The 26,294-nt window shown below is 42.2% G+C and overlaps 2 protein-coding genes across 5 annotated transcripts; both read right to left on the bottom strand.

The window, feature by feature from the left end:
- Nucleotides 1-608: 608 nt before the first annotated feature.
- mafga (v-maf avian musculoaponeurotic fibrosarcoma oncogene homolog Ga) lies at nucleotides 609-14,116 on the bottom strand. The gene is made up of 3 exons (XM_035530737.1): nucleotides 14,054-14,116; nucleotides 1,302-1,374; nucleotides 609-1,061 (listed from the first exon to the last, which is right to left on the bottom strand). The coding sequence occupies exons 2-3, from the start codon at nucleotides 1,335-1,337 to the stop codon at nucleotides 609-611; spliced, it is 489 nt and encodes a 162-aa protein (XP_035386630.1). The 5' UTR covers nucleotides 1,338-1,374; nucleotides 14,054-14,116.
- A 3,371-nt stretch (nucleotides 14,117-17,487) lies between these two features.
- On the bottom strand, nucleotides 17,488-26,271 carry samd9l (sterile alpha motif domain containing 9 like). Of its 4 annotated transcripts, none has more exons than XM_027006769.2 (5): nucleotides 26,011-26,271; nucleotides 25,011-25,066; nucleotides 23,882-23,942; nucleotides 22,820-22,867; nucleotides 17,488-22,734 (listed from the first exon to the last, which is right to left on the bottom strand). In XM_027006769.2, the coding sequence occupies exons 4-5, from the start codon at nucleotides 22,821-22,823 to the stop codon at nucleotides 18,146-18,148; spliced, it is 4,593 nt and encodes a 1,530-aa protein (XP_026862570.2). In that variant the 5' UTR covers nucleotides 22,824-22,867; nucleotides 23,882-23,942; nucleotides 25,011-25,066; nucleotides 26,011-26,271; the 3' UTR covers nucleotides 17,488-18,145. The 4 variants fall into 4 exon arrangements, with proteins under 4 accessions (XP_026862570.2, XP_026862571.2, XP_026862572.2 ...); XM_027006770.2 differs by lacking the exon at nucleotides 26,011-26,271 and adding an exon at nucleotides 25,580-25,995; XM_027006771.2 differs by lacking the exon at nucleotides 25,011-25,066.
- Nucleotides 26,272-26,294: the final 23 nt, after the last annotated feature.

The raw sequence follows: 26,294 nt of genomic DNA, 5'->3' as shown, positions 1-26,294 counted from the left end.
GCACAGGGATCTGAAAAGCGAAAGACAACATTAATCGCGTTCCTTCATGCCATACATGGGGGACACAGAGATGTGGAACAACAGTTAGAGTAGCTCTGGAGTGGTTATTTTGTGCAACATGGCAGGACACAGGCAGATCAGTGTGGACTACATAGGGTTTCCTTCCCCATCATACCTGATTCAGCTAATCGAGAGCTCGGCAATTAGCACAAAGTCCAGTGAGTTAAATCAGGTGGGTTATATCTGGCCAACTGTACAGACACATGAGGAAAGAAAAGAAAACAAACAAACAACAAAAGAAACATCCATCTTCACTAAAATATCCATACATGTAAATCTACCATGGAATGTCCTGATTGGGCATATCCTTTGTACTTCAACAGTCATTATCTCTATGCTTAGGCGGTAGAGACAGAGGGGACTGTTTATTGCCCCACTGGCACTCACCAAGTTTGGCCCGTTGTGGAGCACACAGATGGAGCAGACAGAGTGTATTTGACTGCAATTTTATCTTTTCTTTTGTTTTTTTTCTTTTTTTTTTCTCAAAGCAGAAGCCTGTGCTTGATAAGGACGTGCTGACCAAAGCGTTTACAACATCCCCCATGGCCTTACGACCGCGCCTCCGTTTTGGACTTGACGATGGTAATGACGCTGGTGGCAGCCACCTTGCCCGGGATGAGGGGCCCGACGATGGAGGCGATGGGGCCCCGGGTGGGCGCCACAGGCCCGCGGGCCACAGTCCTAGCAAAGCTCTGCAGCGCCTCGTACTTGGAGCGCAGCACGTCCAGCTCCACCTTCATGCTGGCGTTCTCCGAGGCCAGCTTCTCCACCTCCCGCTGTAGCTCTGCCTTCTGCTTCTCCAGCTCCTCCTTCTGCGTGACGCGCTTGACGCGGCAGCTAGCGGCGTAGCCGCGGTTCTTGAGCGTTCGCCGCCGCTGCTTCAGCTGCAAGATCTCCTCCTTGGAGAGGCCGCGCAGGTGCTGGTTCAGCTCGCGCACCGACATCGACACCAGCTCGTCATCCGTGAGGCTCGTGCCATTCTCGCCCGGCTCACGCTTCACCTGCCGGGTGGGGTGGGGAGGGCGGGGCAGAGGGCGGGACAGGGGTGGGGCGAAGGGCAGGACAAAGGGCGGGACAGAAGGCAGGACAGGGGAGGTGCAGAGGGCAGGACGGGGGTGGGGCGAAGGCAAGAGTTTAGGAGGACAGTGAGAATATGATAAAAGAGAAATACAAGGATATGGAGGTGGAGCATGTGAGAAAGAAAAGTGGCATCTGAAAGTGGCCAGTTGGCTGAGACTTGCCTTCAGTGCTTTGTGTCCCTTGTTTGTAGTAGTCATGCCACGAGAAACACTCCGAACTGCCCTGCAAGACGGTCTGCCAAGACAACAAACAACATCCGTGATTCACAAACACCTGTGGTTCACTTACATCCATACTTCACTTACGGTCTTTTTAAATGTACATATAATTGGACAGAAACAGATTTTCCCTCATCAGGATTAGAGTGCTTTCATCTTTCACCCGACATCAAGTCAAATCGTTTGATTTTGGTTCAGGAACAGAACAGAAAAAAAACCTGGAGAGAAATAAGGCCATTCATGGAGTACCATGAGTGCAGATGCGTGATGGTACAAATATTGTTCCCGTGGTCTGGGTCTGGGCCAGTGTTTTATATGGGCCGGTCCCTCGTCCCACAGGACGGGATTTAACAAGCTAAGCAAGAAGTAGGGAAGCAGCAGGGTGTGTCAGTCATCAAAATAAAGAAATAATCGCAGAGGAGGTCTAAAGCAGCTGCAGGCATTAGGCAGAAGCACTTCAGTGGAGATCATCAGCGCAGTGGGAGGAGTTATTAGCTGCTTATTTTAGGGTATTATGGCCATGTAGGTCTATGTTGAGCTAATAATGAATAAACAAGAGGTCAGCGATTTAAAGAGTTCAGCCACAAATGTGCAAGAATAGCAAATTTTCTACCTGGGCTTAGAACTCAGAGTATCCTTTCTGAGTGTGTGTGTGTGTATATGTGTGTGTGTTAGCAGAAAGCTTATCTGATGAACTGTTTGGTGATGTGTTTGTATTTGTGTGTGTGTGTGTGTGTGTGTGTGTGTGTGTGTGTGTGTGTGTGTGTGTTTGTGTGTGTGTGTGTGTGTGTGTGTGTGTGTGCGTTGTACTGGACGGAACTGAAACAGCTGGGTTGCAGCAAGACTGGAGTCACACAGGCAGAGACAACAGAAGAATCTGCGCATGCACAAACACACACACACACACACACACACAGGCTGTGCTGCTGGCTCAGCGGACTCATGCCACTTTACTGGCTGCCAAACACACAGTCCCCAACAGTGCACAGCTGGGCTCCATCTCCAGCCGTGCTCCATGCCTCTTCACACACCCACCCTCACTCTCCCTCATGGTCAGGGAATCTGAGGGCAGTCCAACTCACTGTGTCACCTGCCCTTTCCCTCCCTCTATTCTAAAAGCAGAAGGCGAGCACGGCTTGATGGAAGGCCTAATAAATGCACCCCGGCGTCACAGGACCCAAGATACTCGCCCCAAAGAAGACCCCGGTTTCGCCATGGCAACGGAGAAGCCCAACAGGTGTGGCCCTCACCTTAGTCAAACAGGAAAAGGCAGCAGTTTGTTAGAGGAGAATCTGAATATGATGACAGCATGAAGAGCAGAGAGGCAGAAAGTATCATGGGAGTACCATCGGGCCGGTTGAGTTCCACTCAGTTCCACCTGCACCAGAGCTTGCTGGTTAACGCCACCCTGCACTGGTCATATTCAGAAAGAACAGGGCATAAACTAAGGAGCCCTAGGAGTCTAGAATTGGAGTCTCAAAGCAGGGTCAACGTTATCTTTTCCCCCCCGACTTCCCCAGTCGGGCATGTGACTGGAAAATTCACCGTGATGAACCAAATTTTCAAAGTGCTATTCACATACAAATACGCACACATAAGCCAATTAATTTAGTAAGGTTATTTATTTTTAAAAATAAATGCACATTCTCACAATATACTTTCATTTATTTTTCTTTTAAAACATACCAAACACCTTTCAAGCATGAGATATGCTGTTTTGACTAATTTTGTCATTTACATCCATCTCACACTTTTTATATCCAAAGCAATTTACAATTAAGACTGAGCACAACACAGGCATTCAGGGTCTCGCTCAGGGGCGCAACAGTGACAACTCGGCAGTGGTGGGACGTGAACCAGCAACCTTCCGATTACAAGTCAAGCACCTTAACCACTGAGCTACCACTGCCGTGTAGTGGGCCAAACATGCTTTTATCACTGCTATATGCATTGTGACAGAGAGAGCTGTTGAGCAATTTCTATAATTTGCAGTTCTGACAAAAAAGAGCCTTGTATATCTGCCCTACAGTTTACAGAACATCTCAGGTACAGAGGGGTCAAAATCGCTCCATGAGGGAAAGAAGCTGTGGACTCATTTTGCGTCATATTCACGCTTCTCCATTTTCCTGCACACAACGCTCTGACGTTGTTTGTAAACAGATATCATTGGTTTGATTTGACTGTATGCACGAATGGATAAGACCATTGTTGCTTTACGCAGGGTTAAATATTTGAGTGCATTGAGTCTGGCATCAGTTATGTTGTTAACACCCCGAGCCCCCCACCCAATGAACAGGGCCAACCTGACAAGTGATTTTGCATGTTGCTGTGCCAACTTCATGTTTGACTTGCCCCGAGTATTCAGGCAATTATTATTGTTGAACCCGGTCCACTGCAGGTTCGTGTCTCATCAGTGCTATGTATAGCTCTTGCTGGTAGGCTCATATGGCAGGTGAAGCTCCTTGTCCCTTGACACCATTACCTTGTTGACTATTCAAAAATGTTCAATGAGCAGAATTAGTGTTTAACAATCATCTGTAATGCTATAAGACATACTACATAACTGTCTAATCCTCTGTAATCCTATAAAACATACTGCATAACTGTCTAATCTTCTGTAATGCTATAAAACATACTACATAACTGTCTAATCCTCTGTAATGCTATAAGACATACTACATAACTGTCTAATCCTCTATAATGCTATAAGACACTACATAACTGTCTAATCCTCTATAATGCTATAAGACACTACATAACTGTCTAATCCTCTGTAATGCTATAAGACATGCTACATAACTGTCTAATCCTCTATAATGCTATAAGACACTACATAACTGTCTAATCCTCTATAATGCTATAAGACATGCTACATAACTGTCTAATCCTCTGTAATGCTATAAAACATGCTACATAACTGTGTAATCCTCTGTAATGTTATAAAACATGCTACATAACTGTCTAATCCTCTGTAATGCTATAAGACATGCTACATAACTGTCTAATCCTCTGTATTGCTATTAAACATGCTACATAACTGTCTAATCCTCTGTAATGCTATAAGACATGCTACATAACTGTCTAATCCTCTGTAATGCTATAAGACATGCTACATAACCGTCTAATCCTCTGTAATGCTATAAGACATGCTACATAACCGTCTAATCCTCTGTAATGCTATAAGACATGCTACATAACTGTCTAATCCTCTGTAATGCTATAAGACATGCTACATAACCGTCTAATCCTCTGTAATGCTATAAGACATGCTACATAACCGTCTAATCCTCTGTAATGCTATAAGACATACTACATAACCGTCTAATCCTCTGTAATGCTATAAAACATGCTACATAACCGTCTAATCCTCTGTAATGCTATAAAACATGCTACATAACCGTCTAATCCTCTGTAATGCTATAAGACATGCTACATAACCGTCTAATCCTCTGTAATGCTATAAGACATGCTACATAACCGTCTAATCCTCTGTAATGCTATAAGACATGCTACATAACTGTCTAATCCTCTGTAATGCTATAAGACATGCTACATAACTGTCTAATCCTCTGTAATGCTATAAGACATGCTACATAACTGTCTAATCCTCTGTAATGCTATAAGACATGCTACATAACTGTCTAATCCTCTGTAATGCTATAAGACATACTACATAACTGTCTAACCCTCTGTAATGCTATAAGACATACTACATAACTGTCTAATCCTCTGTAATGCTATAAGACATGCTACATATCTCAGGGAAACAAACAACTGGCCCAACAGCAAAATGCTCCCATTTACAATTCAGTGGTAACAGCTGATTCAAAAGTAAATCAATTCAGGAGCAATTCAATTCAAGGGGAGTTTTGTATGATAGGAATCAATTCTGTGAAAGAGAGTTCAGTACTTCAGCTTCTTTAACCAACATTATCACAAACACTTTATCAAAGCAGATATTTTGAAACCAGCTCTGCTTCTAAGTGGCTTAAATCATGAAAGAGTGTGTGTGTGTGTGTGTGTGTGTGTGTGTGTGTGTGTGTGTGTGTGTGTGTGTGTGTGTGTGTGTGTGTGTGTGTGTGTGTGTGTGTGTGTGTGTGTGTACGTGCGCGCAGGGTCATGTGCATGCGCATGAGTGCATGAAACATTCTCCTCGTCTCCTGCTGTGCATAAAAACACTCTTCAGTGATATATTTATTTCTGGAATACAAAAGGTGTCTTCCGCTGCCTTCTGAAAACAGCATGTCTGTGCTGCACACGATACCCCCACATATCGCTCTCTATATATTCACAGACAGTTTATCAGAAGCGCCTTCATTGTAGCTACATTCACTAACCACATTATCACGTCCACATACACAGCTTCCTTCTTCCCTCTTCACTACTTGTCAGTCTCTGGGCTACTGTTGTCTGGACTATATGGGTCCTGCACTATATGGTAGACCAGCCTGTATACTGGTATGTTCATTACTGGTCAGTCTCTGACCTCTGGGCTACTGCTGACTGGACTATATGGGTGGTAGACCAGCCTGTACACTGACATGCTTGAATCACAATTGTACAGTAATATTACTAGGGTTTTTACACATCATTGTGTTCGCTGGGTTGACACCCGAAAATATCCAGCCAATAGCGGTGATCTTGTAAGACGCTAGGCGCTAATGAAGGGCTAGAGTACGTCTGCATGAAAGCCTGGAATGTCTGCATAACTAAAGCATGGAACTGCGCCCCTCCAGACAGTCATCCTTGAGCGTAGATAACGACCAGATTGCTTCTGTCAAGGTTGTTCAAAAAAACTAACCATATTTATACCATTAACATTAGAAGACAGAAATATAAGATTCCTGAAGGTAATATGTGGTCATAAAATAATTACAGATTGTTAGCAGTTATGTCAGTTTGTCTTCAAAGGTAACTTTTCAGCTTGTAGTTAAACTCTATATCACGACTGCCATAAAATGGCAGATGGTTAAATGCACTTCACTTTCAGTGAGAAGCCTTAGAAGAGAGCTTGACACCATTTTCCTCTTTGGTGTCGTGGTTGCCTTGGCGTGTTGTTTTTTTTTTTTGTCTTGTCGTCATTGTGATTTTTGCTCTGGTGCCTGTTTCCAGCTTTTGTCTCATTATGTGTATCCCACCTTGTGTCAGGGGTTTCTTGTTTCTAGCCACTTATCTTCTGCTAGTTGATTTTCTCTCACTGTGTTCCTGACTTCCTGCTTGTATTCCATTGTCAGTCTTTGCTTTTGCCATGTATTCTAGCTTCATTTCTTTGTACGACCCAACTGGTACTTCGAGCCTGGACCGCACTAACATTACTGATCATGGATTTGCCCATAATAAATGTCACTCATCTCTGTATGCATCCTGTCTCCTACATTGCCTATGCCCTTTCCTGCTGCTGTGCTCCACTCCTCGTCACGGGGCTTTGAACACTTTTTTGAAGGCTTTGAACTTTCCTGTGGAAGAAGATGGAGCACAATGTAGCCTCTTACCCCGCAGCAGAGCTAATGCACACTGCCCTCTTAACTGCTTTCATGGCTGCCCAGTACAGGGCGCAGGGCCTCCAGAGACTAGCATTGAGGGGTTGGAGAGAGAGTGAGTGAGTGACAGCGAGCGAGCAAGCGTGTGTGTGTGTGTGTGTGTGTGTGTGTGTGTGTGTCTGGGGGGTGCAGGGGACAGCCCTGAGGGGTTCAAGTGTGCGTGTTCGAGGCGGGCTTCTTCTGCAGGCGCAAGCTGAATTTTTATGAATCGGCAAGAAGAATGCTGACAAATCAGGGGTGATTACTTGTAGAGGAGAGACATCACACCCACAGGAAAATACAAAGCGCTGAGTGAGGTCATGGAGAAGAGAGGGCGAGAGAGTGAGAGAGCGAGCGAGAGACTTCGGTAAAGGCTGAAGGAGAGACAGAAAGGGAGAGAGAAGCAGCTTTGTGAAAAATGCACCCTCAACACATTTTGAGGCTTTCAAAAAAGAGGAGAGGAAAAGTCCCGACCTCAGCAAAGACCACGACTAAGGCACCAATTAGGGAGCGGCGAAGTTGAACTAACACAAGCAGAACCATCACTCCCAACCTTCAAACTACAGCCCACTCTCATCAATCTAACAGGCGTTTAGGACTGGCAAGGTCTAAAGCATGCACAATGATAAAGAAATTATAAACATACACATTATAATGATAAACACACATCATAATGATAAATCTACACATTATAGTTAGAAATATACACATCATGAGTATGGCACGCTCGAGGCCTCCTGTCATAAATGAACGCCTGCGTTCTTCCATCAAGGGGTTATTTAGGGCTGGGTGGGACTATGGTTAAGAGGGGAGGGGTTGGGTTATTAGCCACCACCACGCCCACTTGCTACTTACTGAGTAGTTTATGATTCTGCTGGTCAGGGAGGAAATCACCAGAGCCTTAAATTCCATCAACGTCTGGGGCTCAAAGCCTCGGCCCACGATCCCAGTGATGGCTGCGTAGCAAAGCAGGGCAACGTCACTCACTCTGGCATTACTCATTCAGCTAAGTTGAAGAGAGGGAGCTTCTCTCGTGAAAACCCTAGCTCGCTTGATGTTCTCTGTTGTCCTGGGTCACAGTGTCAGCATACACAAGCTGCCGGGATCACTACTGGCGTGAGGCCCTGGGGGAATAGCAGGGCTGGGGGGACAGGACGGGACGGGACTCCAGTGTGTTGGTGTGAAGCGCGCGTTTAAATTCATCTCATAGACCACCACATGAATGAAAACTGCATTTTACCTCCAGGAATGTTTTTCATAAGCGTATAATACCGCTTGACTAAACCGCGTTCCGAACTTGTGTGCAAATGATATTTTTCTCTGATTTTCCTAAATGCTCAATGCAAATGACAATCAGTATAATTTTTAAGTCATCAACAATTCAATTTCAAGTTGGAATATAAATTGAATTTTATTGAACAAACCTCCCAATGATAACGGTATTTTTTCAAAAATAATGAAACTCAAAATGCACTGTTCCAAATTACTATGCACAACATTTCAAAACATTTTATAGGTTGTAAAGAAATGAAAAAGGTCATTTGTTGAATTTGTAGCATTGTCACATCTACTGAAATAAAAAGCTATTTCAATAAAAAAAAATAAATAAAAAATAAACATCTTAACAGGCCAAGTTACATGTTAACATAAGACCCCTTCTTTGATATCACCTTCACAATTCTTGCATCCATTGAAGTTGAGTTTTTGGAGAGTTTCCGCTTGTATTTCTTTGCAGGATAGCCTCCCAGAGCTGCTGTTTTGATGTGAACTGCCTCCCACCCTCATAGATCTTTTGCTTGAGGATATTCCAAAGGTTCTCAATAGGGTTGAGGTCAGGGAGGGATGATGGCCACACCATGAGTTTCTCTCCTTTTAAGCCCATAGCAGCCAATGACACAGAGGTATTCTTTGCAGCATGAGATGCTGCATTGTCATGCATGAAGATGATTTTGCTACGGAAGGCACAGTTCTTCTTTTTGTACCATGGAAGAAAGTGGTCAGTCATAACCTCTATATACTTTGCTGAGGTCATTTTCACACCTTCAGGGACCCTAAAGGGGACTACCAGCTCTCTCCCCATGATTCCGGCCCAAAACACGACTCTGCCACCTGCTTGCTGATGTCGCCGCCTTGTTGTCGCAACATGGTGGCCATCCACTACTCCATCCATCTGGACCATCCAGGGTTGCATGGTACTCATCAGTAAACAAGACTGTTTGAAAATTAGTCTTCAGGTATGTCTGGGCACACTGTAACCATTTATGCTTGTGAGCACTGGTTAGGGGTGGCTGAATAGTAGGTTTATGCACAACTGCAAGCATGTGGAGGATCCTACACCTTCGTGGCACTCCAGAGGCACCAGCAGCTTCAAATACCTGTTTGCTGCTTTGTAATGGCCTTTTAGCAGCTGCTCTCTTAATCCAATGAATTTGTCTGTCAGAAACCTTCCTCATTATGTCTTTATCTGCACGAACCCGTCTGTGCTCTGAATCAGCCACAAATTTCTTCAGAGTATGATGATCACGCTTAAGTTTTCATGAAATATCTAATGTTTTCATACCCTGTCCAAGGCATTGCAATAGTTGACACTTTTTGGCAGCAGAGATCCTTTTTCTTTCCCATATTGCTTGAAACCTGTGGCCTGCTTAATAATGTGGAACATCCTTCTTAGGTAGTTTTCCTTTAATTGGGCTCACCTAGCAAACTAATTATCACAGGTGTCTGAGATTGAATTCAGTGATTCAAAGAGCCCTGAGACACAATACCATCCATGAGTTTAATTGAAAAACAAAAAGTTCAATCTTTATGACACTTAAATCCAATTTGCATAATAATGTGTAATGCGGTGTATGCTAAATTCTTAATACTGATCTACAAATGTTGAAACAAGTAAAATGATTTCAGCAGGCATTGCAGAAGAAACAAAAAAGTTAATTTGGGACCTCAATCAGTTGCAATCATCCTGAAATCAAGATGGCCCCACTTTTTTGCCTCTGGGAAATGCTGTAACCTTGTTAGCTTCTAAGCTGCAAAAACTGGATAATTTCAGTACTGAAGGCTTAGAAATTCAGCTGACTAATTAAGACAGATCATCAGCAAGCGCTCTGGAAACTTTCTGTATTTAATTTCATGCATGATCTGCACCGGACATTCATGCAGAAACGTAGGGATGCTTTTCTTTTCTTCCTCTGCATCATACCTAACAGAAACAATAACAACGTGCATTCACGCGCGCGCGCGGGTGCGCATAAGCAGTGATATTCGCATCTAATCATCCCTCCCTTCAGCTGAGTGAAGTCAATTATCAAACAAGCTGTGTGTGTCGAGCGCCATTTAAGCGCGAATTAAAAATCAGAGTCAGTTGCCGGGGCGAGTGAGCGAGCCAGAGGTGCTGTGGGGCTGCCGTCAGTTTATGTATGGAAGTAAACACAAGGTGTTGGAGAGGCAGGGAAGCCATTAACTAGCAGGGATTCAGAGCGTGAAACAGGAGCGACTGAGCAAAGGATGTAAATGATTCAGTCAGTGGAAAGGGGTGTGATGTATCATTAGTGACGGGGTGGGGGAGCAGATAAAGAATGTTAACACCCTCATTCATTACAGGTGGAGTCGACAGAATGGTGAGTGTCAGAGTATCACCCCATTATTTATTTGATCCGTACGGTGGGATGGACGAGGTATTCACACGAGTTCACCCCCCAGCGGGTCAGCTGGAGGGGCCCAGGCGTTAGAGGTATGGAGTTAAGGGAGACGGTGGAGAAGAGATTGGATTTCTTCTCTCCATGAAAATCCGAATGTACTCAGTATTGACCTTCGAGCCCTGCTTCCAACATTTGTTATAAACGATCAGATTTTCTTTTTTCTCTGCCGTATTGATTTATGGCAGCTGCAGACTCCGCACCAGACAGCCACAATTTAAGTGCATGATTGAAATTAGGGCAAATATCTCCCGCGAAATCTTGCCTAAAATTGGCAGGCGAGTTTGCGGGAAGCCTGCTCCTGATGACGCGCTCTCCTGAGACCACTGCTGGGTTGAGCAGTGGAGGGACGCGGTGCCGTGCGCAGCGAGGAAAATCACACGCCCTTCTACACACTCAGCCCAGAGAGACAGCCCAGGCCTGGGAGAGGAAGCCTGCCCACACCCTGGCTATGCAGCCCACATGGACCACAGCTCCACTCTAAGCAAAAAAAGTAGCCTACATTTCTTTTTGCTTTCAAAAATAAATAATTAAAAAACAGGACCGACATCAGTAGGCTCAGCAAAGCTCAGGCTTTATGCATGTCCTTTACACATGCACGTGGACAGAGACCCTCAGTAAACCAACGAACGGCCTGATGACAAGCCTTCCTGGGCTGAGGGCGGGGCTACTCATGTAGGCGGGGCTACTCCTGAGGGCAGGGCCACCTGTGGCAAGGCTTCTCCTGAGGATGGGGCTACTTCTGTGGGCAGGGCTATTCTCTAAATAGCGTCATTACTAATACAAACTGTCTGCTCGTTCCATTGTCATTTGTAGCCTCACAGAGGTGAAAGCTGTGCTGTATATAACAAATGTAAATAGAGACTAACTGATATATGGAACATAGAGCCCTGCCCCATTAAAGAGGAGTATTGAAAAAGTATTGTACTGAAAAATGTCACCTGTTCGCTTTGTGTCTGTCTAGGGTCTGTCATGGAGAACGAGTATCCCTTGAGCTCCATACTCTGAGTTTCAGGCTTTGTCAGTTATCTGCCCCCTGAAGACCAAGAGACTGAGACGGAGCCCCGCAAAGAATGTAATCTCTACCGTATCATGTATGCTTGGGCAACATACAAGCACATGCTGGTGGAGACCTCTTGAAGAATAATGAGTGCTTCCTTTAAATAATTTTCTCCATGACTAATAACAACACATTGTGGTATTACTAATTAATTAATATACATTGTGCAATTCCTAATTAATAACTACATGTTATGGTATTCCTATTTAATAACTACGCATTGTGGTAGTCATAATTAGTGAGTTGGCACAAGGACACAGTGGATCTCTAAAATCCTGATGCAACTGTTTAAAACTTTTGGTTTCATCAGATGATCATAACAGTCATGGGTTGAAACTAAATCTGACGCAAACAGCTTCACAGTGGCAGAAAAACCCATCGTAAAAAAGGGTACATTTAATAATCATAATTATTATTGAGTAATAATAATGATGAGAAAGAAGAAGATGTTGATGATAATGTTAAAGGAATGTTAGAGAAGCCTCACTGAAGAGTCTAACACATCTGCAGCTAAAGCACACACACACATCTCTGCACAGTGCAGCTCTCAGCGTGCGACATGGCAACAGCAGGCAGAAGAAAGTCTGAAGCCTCTACACTTGCAGCGAGTTTCATCATCAGCCTCCCCTCCCCTCACCACCCCAAAAACCCCCACGATTTTCTCTCCGCTTCGCCCTCTTAATGGCATTCTCTCCAGCCTCTCCTGCCTCTCAGTAGACTGAGCTCCACTGTTGAGGACCCACACCTCTCTACTAGGACCCAACACTCAACCCCACCCTCACCCCCAGCACTAACCACACCAAACAAACACTTTCGGAGGGGCCAAAGTGCCATTAGCAAGTTATGAACATGCCGCATCAGATACGCAGTGCGTCTCCTCACCATGCTAAACTCTTTCTCCGGGTTTCATCAACTCCCACCCCCCACCCCCCTCACCCCCTGAGCTCACCTCAGCCAATGAGCACCAGCCTCAGACTCACCCAGGAGCAGGAGCAGCACTTATACCCACAGTGCACCGCGATTGGACTTATGGTAGCCCCTTGAATGTGATGGACCATAAATCTCTAAGCCAGTGCCCAGTGTCTACACCCCAGCCCCCAACCTCACCTAGTCTCCACCACTAACCCCCAGAACACACACACACACACACACAGACAGACTCCACAGACAGACTCAATCCGCGTGGCCCAAAAACGTGTGCACCTACACACACACGCACACACACACCCCTGCTGCCTACGCTACCCCCTACTGCACACAGAAGACCCTCATCTGTTCTTGTTACCTGCCATGGCAGGAGAAAGAGAAATTATAGAATGTGAGCTGGCTCTGCTGACACAAAAGGGCGTCCTTATAAATGTGCGATGGGACCTGCTTGTGCTTCGAATGCGCGGTGACAGGACAGGAATGGACAGTTTGCCTATAATGCGATCTGGTGTTCCTCATATATCCATGTGACGCTCTGTCTGAATGAGGGTTCTGACGTCCATCAACAGTTCAGTCCAGGCAGTGCTATACAGGTCGGCTTTTTATGGTCACAACGTAAAGGTGTGGCAGAGACATAGTGCGTCCGGTTTTAAAAGCTCTTGCATTTAAAGTTTAATCACAGGCTCTAAAAAGAGAGTAGGTCCATCTTAGCTGACAGTGCTATTGTGGCCACTAAGAGTCTGTGGTCACCAGAGAGAGGGTATTGCAGGCTATTACTGCTACTCTCGAATGTTTAATATTATCATATCCCTAGGAGTAAACATAGACACAGGAGATCAGGAAGGAGATTACATATATGACTGCAATCAGTATGATTTATAAGGAACAAGTAAATGTTGTATGAAAGCAAAACAATGTTTATAAAGTAAAATATATCGTCTAAAAAATCTAAATGCATTCTAACAGGTATTTTTTATTTCTTTCTTTATCATTTTAAAGACTGCCAGTATTCCGTTACAAAATAATCAGTCGTTCATAAAATGTGAAAAACCAAAACATCAGGTAAGATTTCTGCAGCAAACCACCACGAGCTCCTCGACAGCCACCGAATCGAAGGGAAGCTGGCTGATAGACATCGATCGCTCTCGCGTTAGACCTTTGTCCGCGCTCGCCCGTGAGATGAACGTGCTGGCTTCCCAATTGCCAATCGTTATGATGAATCAGCATATTAAACAAAAGCTCATTCGCTTACCGTTTGAAACCCAGCGCAAACCAACGGCACCAAAAACCACGGAATCTAAAAGCACTTCAAAAATGAGAGGAAATCATTTGCATGTCCATCGAGAAGCGGCGGCACCAATTAACCTTCAGCTGAACGTCGAAGAGCTACGCCAATTCCTCTGAAATGTGACAAACACTCGATTTCACAGAGAAGCAGAAGAAACAACCAGCCGAGCTCACTTTCTTGTTTTGCAATAAACAAACGCAGCCTACCTGCTATGGCTCTGTGAAACGGGAGCCTCGGCTTTCGCTGGCTTCTCTGCGCGCACCGAGCCGCTGATGAAACAGCAGGTTTGGGAGCAACGTGCATGAGCTAACAAACTACCCACCTAGACATCGACTTAGGACATTTCTCGACAAGCCCCTAGCTGTCACTATATGCTCGTGATTTCGACTCGTGCCGCCTCCCGCACCTAGAAGAGGGAATTCCCCTAGACTGTAACCCCCCCCCCCCCAGCGCGGCACCTTCCACATGTTAAGCGAACACAGCGGCGGCGTGAAAGAAGGTTGCTCTTACCGATGAATCAGCGTGGCCGTTTTAAGCGCACGTCCACAGAACTGTCAACTCAGGCGGCTGATACGCTACGAGCTCGTGCCGGGCACATATAGGAATGAACAGAAGTCGACGTGCACGCGTGCACACTCAGCATAACAAAACATTTCTTTAACATATTGACATTCAACTTCGGCTTGACTTACTGAAGTGAGAGAATATCCTCCGCTTTGCAATTAGTGATATGTAGGTAGTCGACACTGTGCTGCCCTCTGTAAACCCTAGAGCATGCATACACACACACACACACACACACACACACACACACACATACACACACACACATATATATATATATATATATATATATATATATATATATATATATATATATATATATATATATATTCACTTTCTTTCTTTATTTATTGCGCGCGCGGCCGATGCCCCCTTTCTCTTGTTAAGACGCCAGACGTCATATGATGTTTGGTCACGTGGGTTCATTCATGAAGGATCTACGCAGTTGGCTAATTTAAAGGAGTCTGTGACAGAAACTGATAGGTAATACATACGCCGCCAACTCAACTTACTGCATCAGTCATTCATATGAACCTATATAAAATCTAGGTTCAACAAAAGATGTATTATAAAAGTGTAAACAGTCAAATAAAGTAGCCTACCACAGGACATCTTTGCCAGTATATGCACACCCAGTTTATAATGTTTTATATTTTCTAAGGTATGATTTCGCACTAATGATGTCAAAAGGAGGTTTGTATCCTGATAAAACGTGACGTTGGAACCGGTCTTCTCTACATTTTGACATATACATTTGTGCAAATAAACTTATCCTAAAGCAACTGAGAGGAACTTGGGATGTTAACGGCAAATCTGTATATCTTAAAGTATAAACTCCAGCTTCATTGGTGGGAAGACAAAACCTTCAGTGCACTAAAGTGTTTACATATGAATATCGGCTGCGTATTGCACCTGTGCTTGGCTTCAAGGCTGGTCCCTTAAGAGGGAACGCTATTAAAGAAAATGCACATATATTTTAATATAGAGAAGTATATTCAAATTCCCGTTCTGTGTTCGACGGTGATGTATGGCTGTTGTTTAAAAACGTGAGCGAGAGCATTGTTTTGCGTCTCAATAAGGGCTACAGGCCAGCAGAGTTGTGCAATGATGCCCGCGTGTCTGCGCTTCCAAACTGCTAACTGAATGCAAATATATCGGTAATTTTTTATTAAAATTCATTCAGAAATTAGCAACCACATATCAGACGAATGACTGTAATAAAGAAAAAAAAAATGAAAAATGACCACACGATTTCCCACTTGGCATATTGCAAATGAAAAGATATCTTATTTGTTATAGTGTAATTTGTAAGTACTACATCAAATGACCCAAATACATACATTATTAATGTATACCTTTTAATTACACATAACCTTAAGGGCCCAAAATGAGCCTAAGAAATGATGCCAAGTAAACTCTGCAAAATGTAAAATTCAATATGGATCCAGTGAGTGAAGCAACCCTGTGGTTTATTTTGAGTCATTGCCACGGAACGTTCGCCTCTCACGAGTAACGTGGTTTGGCACGCATGTCTGTGTGTAACCACGCCTACACACACCTGCACCTTGTTTGTGTGTATTTAAACCCTTGTCATAGGGTGCAGTGCTGTTGGTCATTGTTGGTGTTGAAGTTAATGTTAGCCTGGACATTGTCTGCTTCTCCTTCTTGTTAAATGTATTCGTGTTCATTGTTTTTGTTTAATGTTAACCGTTTCGTGTTTGTGTTATATGGGAGTGCCGTTGTCTTTATGTATTAATAAATGTCTGTCCACGTCGGAGTCTGTGCGACCTGCTCCTTGGCACTCGGGCTCACGTTACAGTCATAGATTTCATTAGATACAACTGGAACCACAGAATAATTTGGAATAAGTGGGTAACAACAGGTAGAACTAGGCTGGTATCGCCTGGAATAAACATTTAAAACAAAATACAGTAAAAGGTGCTTTCTGTTTATGTACAGTGACAAGTGCCCTTACAATTCATAGTAAAGGAAATGTCTGTTAACATGTTAGCATATAAAGGACATCTAAAAGTTAGTGTTGAAGTAGGTGCCAACTTTGCTCTTTTTAAAATGCATTCCTTGGATAAATACTTCCAAAAAAGGAAACAGGATGAAGTCTGGTGGGGGAAGTAAGGGTGACATCTGCTGTCGCTTTTAATTTATTCTTTATTATTAATAGTATTTTTGTCACAAGAGAATGAATGATGTATACACTTTCTCAGAACTCCCTGGAGGACTGCATGGGGTACAGGAAAGGAATAAGGAATAACACGCAGGACAAAGCGCCATCCCTCTGGGCATGCAGGTATACAGTCATTCACACACACAATCATACAAGGAGGTTTTTTTAAGGTAGCCATTTTTATTTTACCTAACCTCCATGCTTGTGGACTGTGGGAGGAACTCCACCCAAGGGACTAGTCACATTTCACACCTTTTGTCGGAACAATTTTCATGCACTTATCAGAAAGCACTGTATTAAATTTTAGTTTATTTTTTCAGTTAACTCTTCAACTACAGTTCAACGGGGTATGTGGTGTGTAGGTACCCGAGATCTAAAATCTTCACTGTGTACAGATGGCAGTTTGCCAGTGAAGTGTTTATTTTCTAGTCTTTTCTAGAAATTGGCATAAGATACTTAAGTCTCTTTTACCCCATCATTTTACTGCCCTATAGCCTACATGATTGATTCTTTGTTTGATTGTACTCAATTACAGAACATTTTAAGTACCATTTCACAGCTGAAAGGTTTGGTAATTAACTCAGAACGTGTCTTACCGTGCAGGATAATGCTGGATCAGTGCAGGACTGCTCACAACCAGCGGTCTTATCCGACCAAGTACATTTAGAATCTCAAATCTATTTCCTTCCATCTCTTGCTGTTTTAGCTGATTTGTAAATGTTTTTATTTATTTTACTACTCTTTATATATTTTTTTGTTTTAGCTTTTTATTCCCATTTTCATCCTTTTTCTCTGAATTTTATACTTTGCTGTATTGCAGATTAAGAATTCTCTTAATGTATTCCTAATTAAAAAGGTGGAGCTTAACAGACAAACTGACAATAAAACTGAAACTAGCAATATATATTAGTATTTTATTAAAGATATTAAAAAAATAGAAAGATCATGAGTATCAAAAGTACCACAAACACTTTCACAGAGGTAACATTCAAATGAGAGCTTATAATTAGTCTGTTCTGCATTACTTCTCTGAAGTATAACCAAATCCTATGACATGAAAACATTCCTTTTTAAAAAAAAAGCCTGGGCATTAAATGAGCTCTCTGAAGTATTTAAGATTAAATAACAGAAGGAAAATCATTTTTATAACAATAATATAACAACAAAGTGGGCACAGTATAAACAATCATATGTCTTGATATGCAAGTCAAACATTATTGATTCCATCAACAATATCCCTAAAAGTCAAAAAAGGTACAAGCTCTGGTCAGGAAATGTCTTTCTTCAGTTTCTTAGAAATGTTTTCCAACATGTTATAAACAGCCTGACCATTTACTTTCATAACAATAATGTAACAAAATTGTGCACAATATTCAAATGATCATACATCTTGATATTTAAGTAAAACATTACTGATTCCATCAACAATATCCTTAAGACTCCAAGTTTAAAAAATGTGTACGTTCTGGTCAGTTTGTTTGTGTGCAGTCATGTAAAATTTTTGCAGGAAAAGTCCTCCTTCAGTTTCTTAGGAATATATGTTCGACAAATTCTAAATAGCCTGACCATTTACTGTCTTAATATTGTATGCAACTGGCCCTCTCAATGTGAAGCCCAAATTGAAGGTGACATTTTCACTGCCATAAGGTACTGAATTTGCATGAAGAGCCAGAATGGGAAACTTTTTTGTTTTAGGACCCTCGAGGTACACAGTTCCATCCTCTGTCCAGCCAGTCACACGCTTGAGCATTTCTGCAATGTTTGGCATTTCCAGCAATTCACCTTGGATCCATTTTTGACGCTTTTCTGAAAGTGACATTTTGGTTCTCGTTTCAATCTTACTTTTGTGGACAAATTTCTCATATTGAGCTCCATTTCCCAGGAAGAAATGGGTATAAATGCGCTTCCTTCTATGAGGGATATCTTTGATTCTGGCCCAGTACGTTCTTTTGAGGAATTCAACAGCAGAGAGAACCTCTTCATATTTGTTCTCCTTTTCACGATCAGAGTCATTCTCCTCTGGCCAGAACAGCAGCATACATAAAAAAAGTGCACTTGTAAGGCACCTTGACTTGTCCTGAAGAAACTGGCGGCTGAGCCTTTGCAGATCACTGAAGGCAGCTAGCCTATGTGACTGTGGTGAGACTGCACTGAATGCAATATGTGTCGCAGTATAATTGACAAGATCCTTCTGATCCATGTGAGCACTCAGAGGGTTTTTTGGATACAGTGAAATTATGTCCTCAAAAGTTTTGACTTTGTCTTTCTGGTCTAGAATGGAAAAGATTGTTGTGATGTTTCCCCCACCAAGGTGGTAGATAATCATGCGCTTAATTAAGGGAGACAGACATGCTGGATTAGACTGCCACTGACTAGGAACAGTGCTGAGTGAAGCCTCACTGAAGTACTTGCCATAAACAGCTGACTTGGTTACCAACCATTGCTTAGCATTACGTATGGTCATCTCACAGCTCTTAGAGGTCTCCTCCTCAACTGTATTTGGGTCTCTCTGAAAATAACTCAGGTCTTCGGATATCCAATCCAATGACTCATGCATTGTAGCTTGAAGGTTTTTGAGCTTGTCATGAAATTTCTGCCATGGTTTTTCAATTTCCATTGGAATGTGGTCTGTGAGCAGGTACCTCAGGCATTCGGAACGACCATTCACGTTTATTGAGAACACAGGAAGTGAAGTAATCAACTTTAATAAGCTGCATCCAACATGTACATTTCCAAAAAACCCTGAAAGGTTCATTGCATCCATGTCTGCTTCTGCTGCCTTCTCACATGCTTGGAAACAATCAATGGCTTTAAGAGCTGTTTCAATGGCATCTGCTGTGTTCTCTGGTGTTTTGTCAATCTTATCCATGGATTTGCATTTGGCTATGAACCATCTTTTGTACACCTGACCTTTTGTGTCAAGGATGTAGGAGTTGTTAGGCAGTGTTTTTACTGCAATGTCAGCCCAATCTTCTGCCTCTTCAAATCTTTCATGGCGGTAGTTGAGACGAGCTAGGAGCTGAGCAAAAAATGCATCCTTGTTGAACCTTTTGTATGCCTCCTTAAGGAGCTCAATGGCTTTTCCCACCTCTTCATTGTTTATGATATGCTCAATGAGGGGAGAGAAAAGGCTGTCAGATTGATCGCCTTTGCTGATCCTGTAGCGCTTCATGAACAGTGCTCGGAGGAACTTCATGTAATCTTCTCTCCCAAATCTGTGCTCAAAGAGCACATCATCTCTGAGAAGCTCCCGTGCTAGGTCACTTTGTTGTTTGTCCCCCAAAAGCTGATGGAGAATGTTCTCTGCAACCAGTGGGTGAATGATTCTGATAGATTCAATGTAGGTCCTTTCATCTCTCAAATGTATGAAGATTAATTTAGCCTGCTCGCTCAGAGAATGCTCAAATGCATGCTGTCGGAATCTATTCATATGCATAGGTAAAGCAAGCAGGGCTTCACAGTGTGACTGTGAAATAAAAGAGTTCTGGACATAGGTGTTGAGCAGAGCTACGTAGCGAATGAGTCTAGTCACGACAGATGCATAATCAATGTCTTGTAGCAAATTTCTTACAAATGTTTTAACATATTTAGCAATTACATCATTTTCAAATTCCTCACTCATCAAGACAAATGTCAAGATAAACTCTGGCTGGAACTCTCTCTCAAGCTGTTTCCGTTTTCTTGCAAATTGTCGTTTTTCTTCTGAGGAAAGTTTGTGAGTCACAGAGACATTCTGTAGGGGTGACTCCTTGCACATTTTCTCTGGAGTGTTGGATCTTTTACAGCTGAGGAGAATGAAGCATGGTGTTCCATGTGAAACTTCCTTGGTGTAGACAGCCTCTTCCAGTTCATTCTTCAAGTCTTCTAAATACTCTTTCTCACAATCTTCAACAAGTAAGAGAACAGAGAGGCATTTGTGTGGATCTTTCTCCCCATACTCTCGAAGCTCGACAGCATGTTTTGAGACTATATCGATAGGGTATGACGGTTTCACAACCGCACACTTTAGTCTGTCTCTGTGACTCCAAAGTACCTGCCTTGCTACTGTGCTTCCACCACTGCCAGGATGATGGTATATATTGATGCAACTGATGGGCATACAAACAGGGCTCTGCTTAAGAGAGTTACTCAAAAGTTTGGTCACGTCATAGTAGGCTTCTCTATGTATTATTTCCTCAACAAAGTTTTTCTCAGCTAGCCACAAATTCATCCATGTTACTTTTCCTCCATGGTAAAACTGTCTCTCCACATCCTTTTTATTTGATTCAATGGTGTCTTGGTCAGACCAATGGTCTTCGCATTGGTTGACAGCTAAAATCTCCAACGAAGGCATCCGTTCCTCATCACGTTTCTCAAGACAGCACTTTGCATTGGCATACACAGGTAAGAGCTTGGTAGTAGTGGAAGTCTGGACTTCCTGTAGAGTTGCATTGACATGGTTCATCTGCATTCCTACAACACTTGATTTTTCCACGGTTTCTGAATCACAGGAATGAAGAGCAAATGCCTGCCATTTTAGAAAGTTCTCCTCTGATTCTGAGATGCATATAATGTCTTCATGTCCATTCATGTCAGTGAAGAATTCATAGAATGTGCTCAGGAGAGGTGTCTCCACGTGTGAGGTGAGAAGGAAAATCACAAGAAAGGTTCCTTTGGGCAAGATGTCCTTGCAAATCAGTGACACACAATCCTTTAAGAAAGTCCTCTTTGTTTTAGACCAAGTGTTCTCATCACAAGGCTTCTCATTGCCTTTGAAATCATTTCGTCCATTACAAAATATCCAGCTTGTCTGTTCAAACAAATGGAGGCGACTCTCAAATTCTCTGATACTCATGTCACTTTGAATTTTGTAGTTATGCAGGAAATGAAGGTTTGCAGTATGGTGCTTAACATACTCACGACATAACCCAGACGTATTGGAATCTGGGTCAAAGTCAAACACACAGAAGATATTCATGTTCAGCAAAAAATGAATGCTGCTAAGATCTTCCTTTCGGAACTTGTTTGTAACAAGTATGTACCATTTCTCTTTGTCCATGGTTTTCTTCCCACTTGTTAAAAGCATGACAAGTTTTCTTCCCACGTCTTGGCAGAGATCTGGGCCTGTGAAAGAGTGTATTTGCTCTGCACTCTCCCTTTGGGCATCCCTTTGACAGATTCCTTGGTAAAATTCATTTAGGTCAGAAATTGGCTCCGTTTTGGACCCAACTCTACAAAAAGTTACTTCCTTTTCAAATTCAACTTTATTGGAATTCTCTCTGAAGTTTGGCAAACGGACAGCAAGCACCCTATTCTTCACTAAGCTAACTGAGGGAACAACATCAACTTCAACTACATAATGTTCTTCTTTGCTGTTTGGTTGAATAACCTGAATGAATTGAGGTGGTCGAATACACTGCCGTGCAAGCTCGCAGTTATTAGAGAAACTCTTTTCAATATGATCCAATGCGTCAACATACATATCTTTTTCTTTAATGGGAACTCCAATGATTTCACCATGCACATGGCCAGTATTATCCCTGCTATCCATTATACCAAAGTAAATGGTGCCATTTGATCTAATGTTTATGCATCCTGCAGCAAACTTTAAAACTTCCTTTGCAAACTTTGCTTGAAGTCTTTGGCGATCTAAAGTTGCGGCAACTGTAAATGCCTTGTATTCATGACATGGCCTTATTAGATCAATGACACCTGATTCTGGCTCAAGAACATCGTGTTTTACATATGCATAGTCAATGCCATTTTTGCCCAAAGGTCGAGGCTTTGTATCTCTTTTTTTAGTTGGGACAGTGACAAAGTCTTCTTTGATCTCTTCCTGCTGGGGATGGCTGGTTCTTTGGTTGGACACTGCCCCTGGGTCCTTAATTTTAGCAGGCTTTTCACATGCCTTATTGCACTGCTTTTGAATTTTGTCTACAGTGTCAATTAACGCATTTCTTTTCTTAATTATCAAGAGTGCAGGGCCAGATTTCATTCCAGTCTCTTTTTTCAGAAAGTCCTCTGTGATTTCAAGCAGGACTTGACCATTCACTTCCTCTTCTTTAAGTTTTTGAATGTACTCTTCTTTTACACCTATTGATTTTAACCATGTGCTCACCATAGATTCTGTCCATTGTTCAAGTGGCAACTTGTGAAGTTCATCTGTACAGGAACAAAATGTAAAAAATTATGATATTGTAGCACTGCCATGTTGGTGCTGAAAATGTTTGAATCTTATAATACTTGCCCATTATTTCTTATACATAAATCAGTTTCTTCCTTTATTTCAAGGCATCTAAAGGAGAGAAATAAACAACTGTTATGACAGTCATTTTTGTTTATTTGTTTAAACACTATGTTTTGGTGTGTGCTGATTAAATATGTACAAAGCTATCAGTACAGTATGTATAGGAACACTGCCTCAAGATAAGGCCATTTCATTTGTAATACACTATCTATAACAGGGACACTAATACAAACTAAAAACAACTCAGTGAAAATACAAAATGAGTTAGAATTGTCATGCTCTGGCCCACACCCACAGACTATCACCCTCACAGCCCCTTCCATCCTCCTCCAGCTCGTCAATCACCAGTCCCTCCACCAATCATGACACATAACCACTTCCAAGTTCACAATCACCTTTAAATTAATTAATCACATGCACCTGCACCTCATTCCTTCCTCCTTATTTAAAAGACACAGGACCACCTTTTCAGTGCTTTGCACTGACATTCTCCTATATGAGAACTCATTTCACAAGCCCATGAATTCAAGTCTATTCAGCCTCTCAATTGCCTTTATTTGATTTTTTGTTACATTTTTTTTACCTCATTTTGTGCCTGTGTTTACCTTTTTGATTTTTTCATTACAATTCTATTTGTTGTCCATCACTCAAACCTTGCTCCTTCACTCCAAAATGTCACAAGAATGTTCAATCATTAACCATTTAAGCAAATAATTATTTGTAATCATTTAACACATCTGTAAAATCATAGTGTCAACAGGTTCTAACATTCACTTTGATCTAATATTGAGTTGTGGAGAAGGTTCCAAAAAATAGAAGATTCTTAGTATACAAAATAATAAAAACACCAAATAAAAATTAATGTAAATAAATGTATATGTTAAAAGTAAATCAAAATGTCTATATATGGTGCTTTTCAAAAGTATTTATCCCACTTAAGAGTTATCAGATTGGTCTGGACTGCAAATGGCACAAACAGTGTGATGAAGACTAAACACATCACCAGGATAATATAACACATAACATCAATAACATTGTGTATTTGATGATGTGTTTACTTACCCAGTTGTCCACAGGAATGGAGTGGCAGGGGAAGGCACCTTCTTCTGGGGGTTGGACCATCCTAGAAAGGGAGGCATGCGAGGAGAACCAGTAAAACGTCTATTACATCATAGTGTATGCTTATGTAAGAGTTGTCAAACTCATAGGACACCAAGATTTAATGCTTGAATCTTGTATTCCTGAAAACCAGTCTGAAAAGATCTTTTAAGATCCTTGCATAATTTTTAACCAACTAGCAAGTAATGGTATAATCCAGACCCTAGTTCTGGTTTAAGAGCACTGGGAAAGTGTAGTGAAAAAAAGAGTTCCTTCTCCGCAGAGAGAAGATGAGTGTGTGAGTTTAGTGGCTTGCTTTCCAGCTGTTGCAAAGCTTGTGATTATGAATTTGCTTGATTTTGATTATTTGTTAGTCACGCCAAAGAATTTTCAGAAATTGGAATTGTGATCTTCTGTAATGAACCGCACCCTTTATCCCACACAACACTGCACGCACACAGATTGCTCCAGCCAGTATTTATCTTGCAAACCAAAATTTACATTGATATTTAAAGCATTTGGCACATGCCCTTGTCCAGTGTAACTTAGCGTTTTGCAATATCCATCAATGTCACAATTGCCCACCCTCCTGGCATCCCTGTTTCTGTTTTCCTTTACTCCCTCGTTCCATTCCTTGTTTCTTTTTCTCCGCCCCTCATCTGTTCCTTAATTCCAGTCCTTGTCTTGGTTCTCGCTGTTCCTATGTTCACCTGTGTCTGGTTAGTGCTTAATTGTCTTGGTTAAGTGTGATCATAATGATCACCGTTATCGTCCTTGTTTTATTTGTTTGCTTAGTTCGTGTGTTACCATGCCTTAGTGTTTTCCTCATGTCTGTTTCCTAGCCTTCTGTGTTTAGTTAAGTGCCTATTTAACTGCTTAGGGACTGAGTTAAGAAGTGAATGTTCAGACTTTGTTTGAAGACACCCAGTCAAGCAGTATTAGAGGCTCAAAGCCAGTATGGTACAGGATGGGGGTTGAGTAAGAACATTTTGTTCCCACATACATAAAAGCTTAAAAGTCCATTTTCACAGCCAAAATTCATAATTTTCAAAGGCGCTTAAAAAAAAAACCAAACAAACAAAAAAAACCCTACCTTTGGGGCAACTGAAGAGAGTACAGTATAGCTCTTCCTTATTGCCAGTCATAAACCTGGCAATAAGATGTATAAATTAATCAAGTGTTTTTGGACAGGAAATGGACAAAACTGTGCATCGAATAGCCAAAGCCTAGTGTCCATTGTAAAAAGCTGAGGAGGAAGGTTTCATGAACGCTCGTTCTGCGTACCACCAAAACCATTTTGAAATTAATTTACTTTCAAAACAGCCGCTCCGCTTTCCATCTAAAATGTATATTTTAACTGGTTAATTTTCTCTATAAACAACAAACCTTTTCCAGAATTTTTTAGTAATAACGTTTATTTTTAGTAATAGTTTTGGATATGAAATTGAATTTAACTGACAGAACACCGATTTAGCTAGTCATAATTATACATTTTCCTATATGTTGGAGATGTTTAAATGTAATTACATCAGAGACCTGTAATTCAATTTTGACTAGTAAAAATATTTTGACTAATAAAAATTAACTATCACGTTTCATTCATACTTTTGCTAGTCAAGTCGGACTTAGGTTGTTACTACTAAAAAACAGGTAGCCGTTTACCTTAAAGTGACAACTGTTTATGTCCGCTTGACTTCCCAGGGTATATTTAGCGCAGGCTAAAGATCACTACACAGCAAACACGTAAACAAACGGTCCATGATGGGCTGTCCCAAAAGCGTCGTAAAACAAAGATGATCTTTAAATGATACTGAGAAACGGGGCTCAGATATGCCAAATTAAAACGTATTACTTCCCTCATTTCATTCGCTTCGTGATCTTTACCAATGTAAATACCTACTACTCGGTGCAGACGAGAGGCGTCGGTGCCTTTTCATACGATGTTTCCGTGAAAACCTTCGCCGTTCACGCCGAAAATCTCCCATCAAATACAAAAATCAACCTTCCCCTTAAATGTCATTACCCGACTTTCACCCTAAAGAGGCCAATTCAAGATCTTTGGTTAAATGAATTTAACACAACAGGTCTCTTACCGTCCTGGGACAGAGGAAGAGGAACACGAAGCACTGGTTCAATGCTGTCGGCTCGTATCCGGGGAGGGTTCAACAACCACAAGCTTTCGATTCTCTGAAATGAAAGCTGGGACTCCTAACCCAAAGGGTCTCTTACCGTTCTGGGATTGATGGTAAACTACTGGGACAGAGGAAGACGAACCACCACGGTCTCTTACCGTTCTGGGATTGATGGTAAACGACCGGGACAGAGGAGGAAAAAAAGCACTGGGTCAACCCTGTTGCTCGTATCCGGGGAGGGAACA

This window comes from Electrophorus electricus, chromosome 1 (genome assembly GCF_013358815.1).
Source record: "Electrophorus electricus isolate fEleEle1 chromosome 1, fEleEle1.pri, whole genome shotgun sequence".
In the NCBI taxonomy this organism is placed as follows: domain Eukaryota; kingdom Metazoa; phylum Chordata; class Actinopteri; order Gymnotiformes; family Gymnotidae; genus Electrophorus; species Electrophorus electricus.
The sequence above is the reverse complement of the archived record's forward strand: the minus strand, read 5'-3'. Positions and strand labels throughout refer to the sequence as shown.

Coding starts and splice junctions, on each gene's coding strand:
- mafga (XM_035530737.1), bottom strand. CDS start 1,337: ATGACTACTACAAACAAGGGACACAAAGCACTGAAG. Junction 1,062..1,301: donor AGGGACACAAAGCACTGAAG/GCAAGTCTCAGC, acceptor CCCACCCGGCAG/GTGAAGCGTGAGCCGGGCGA.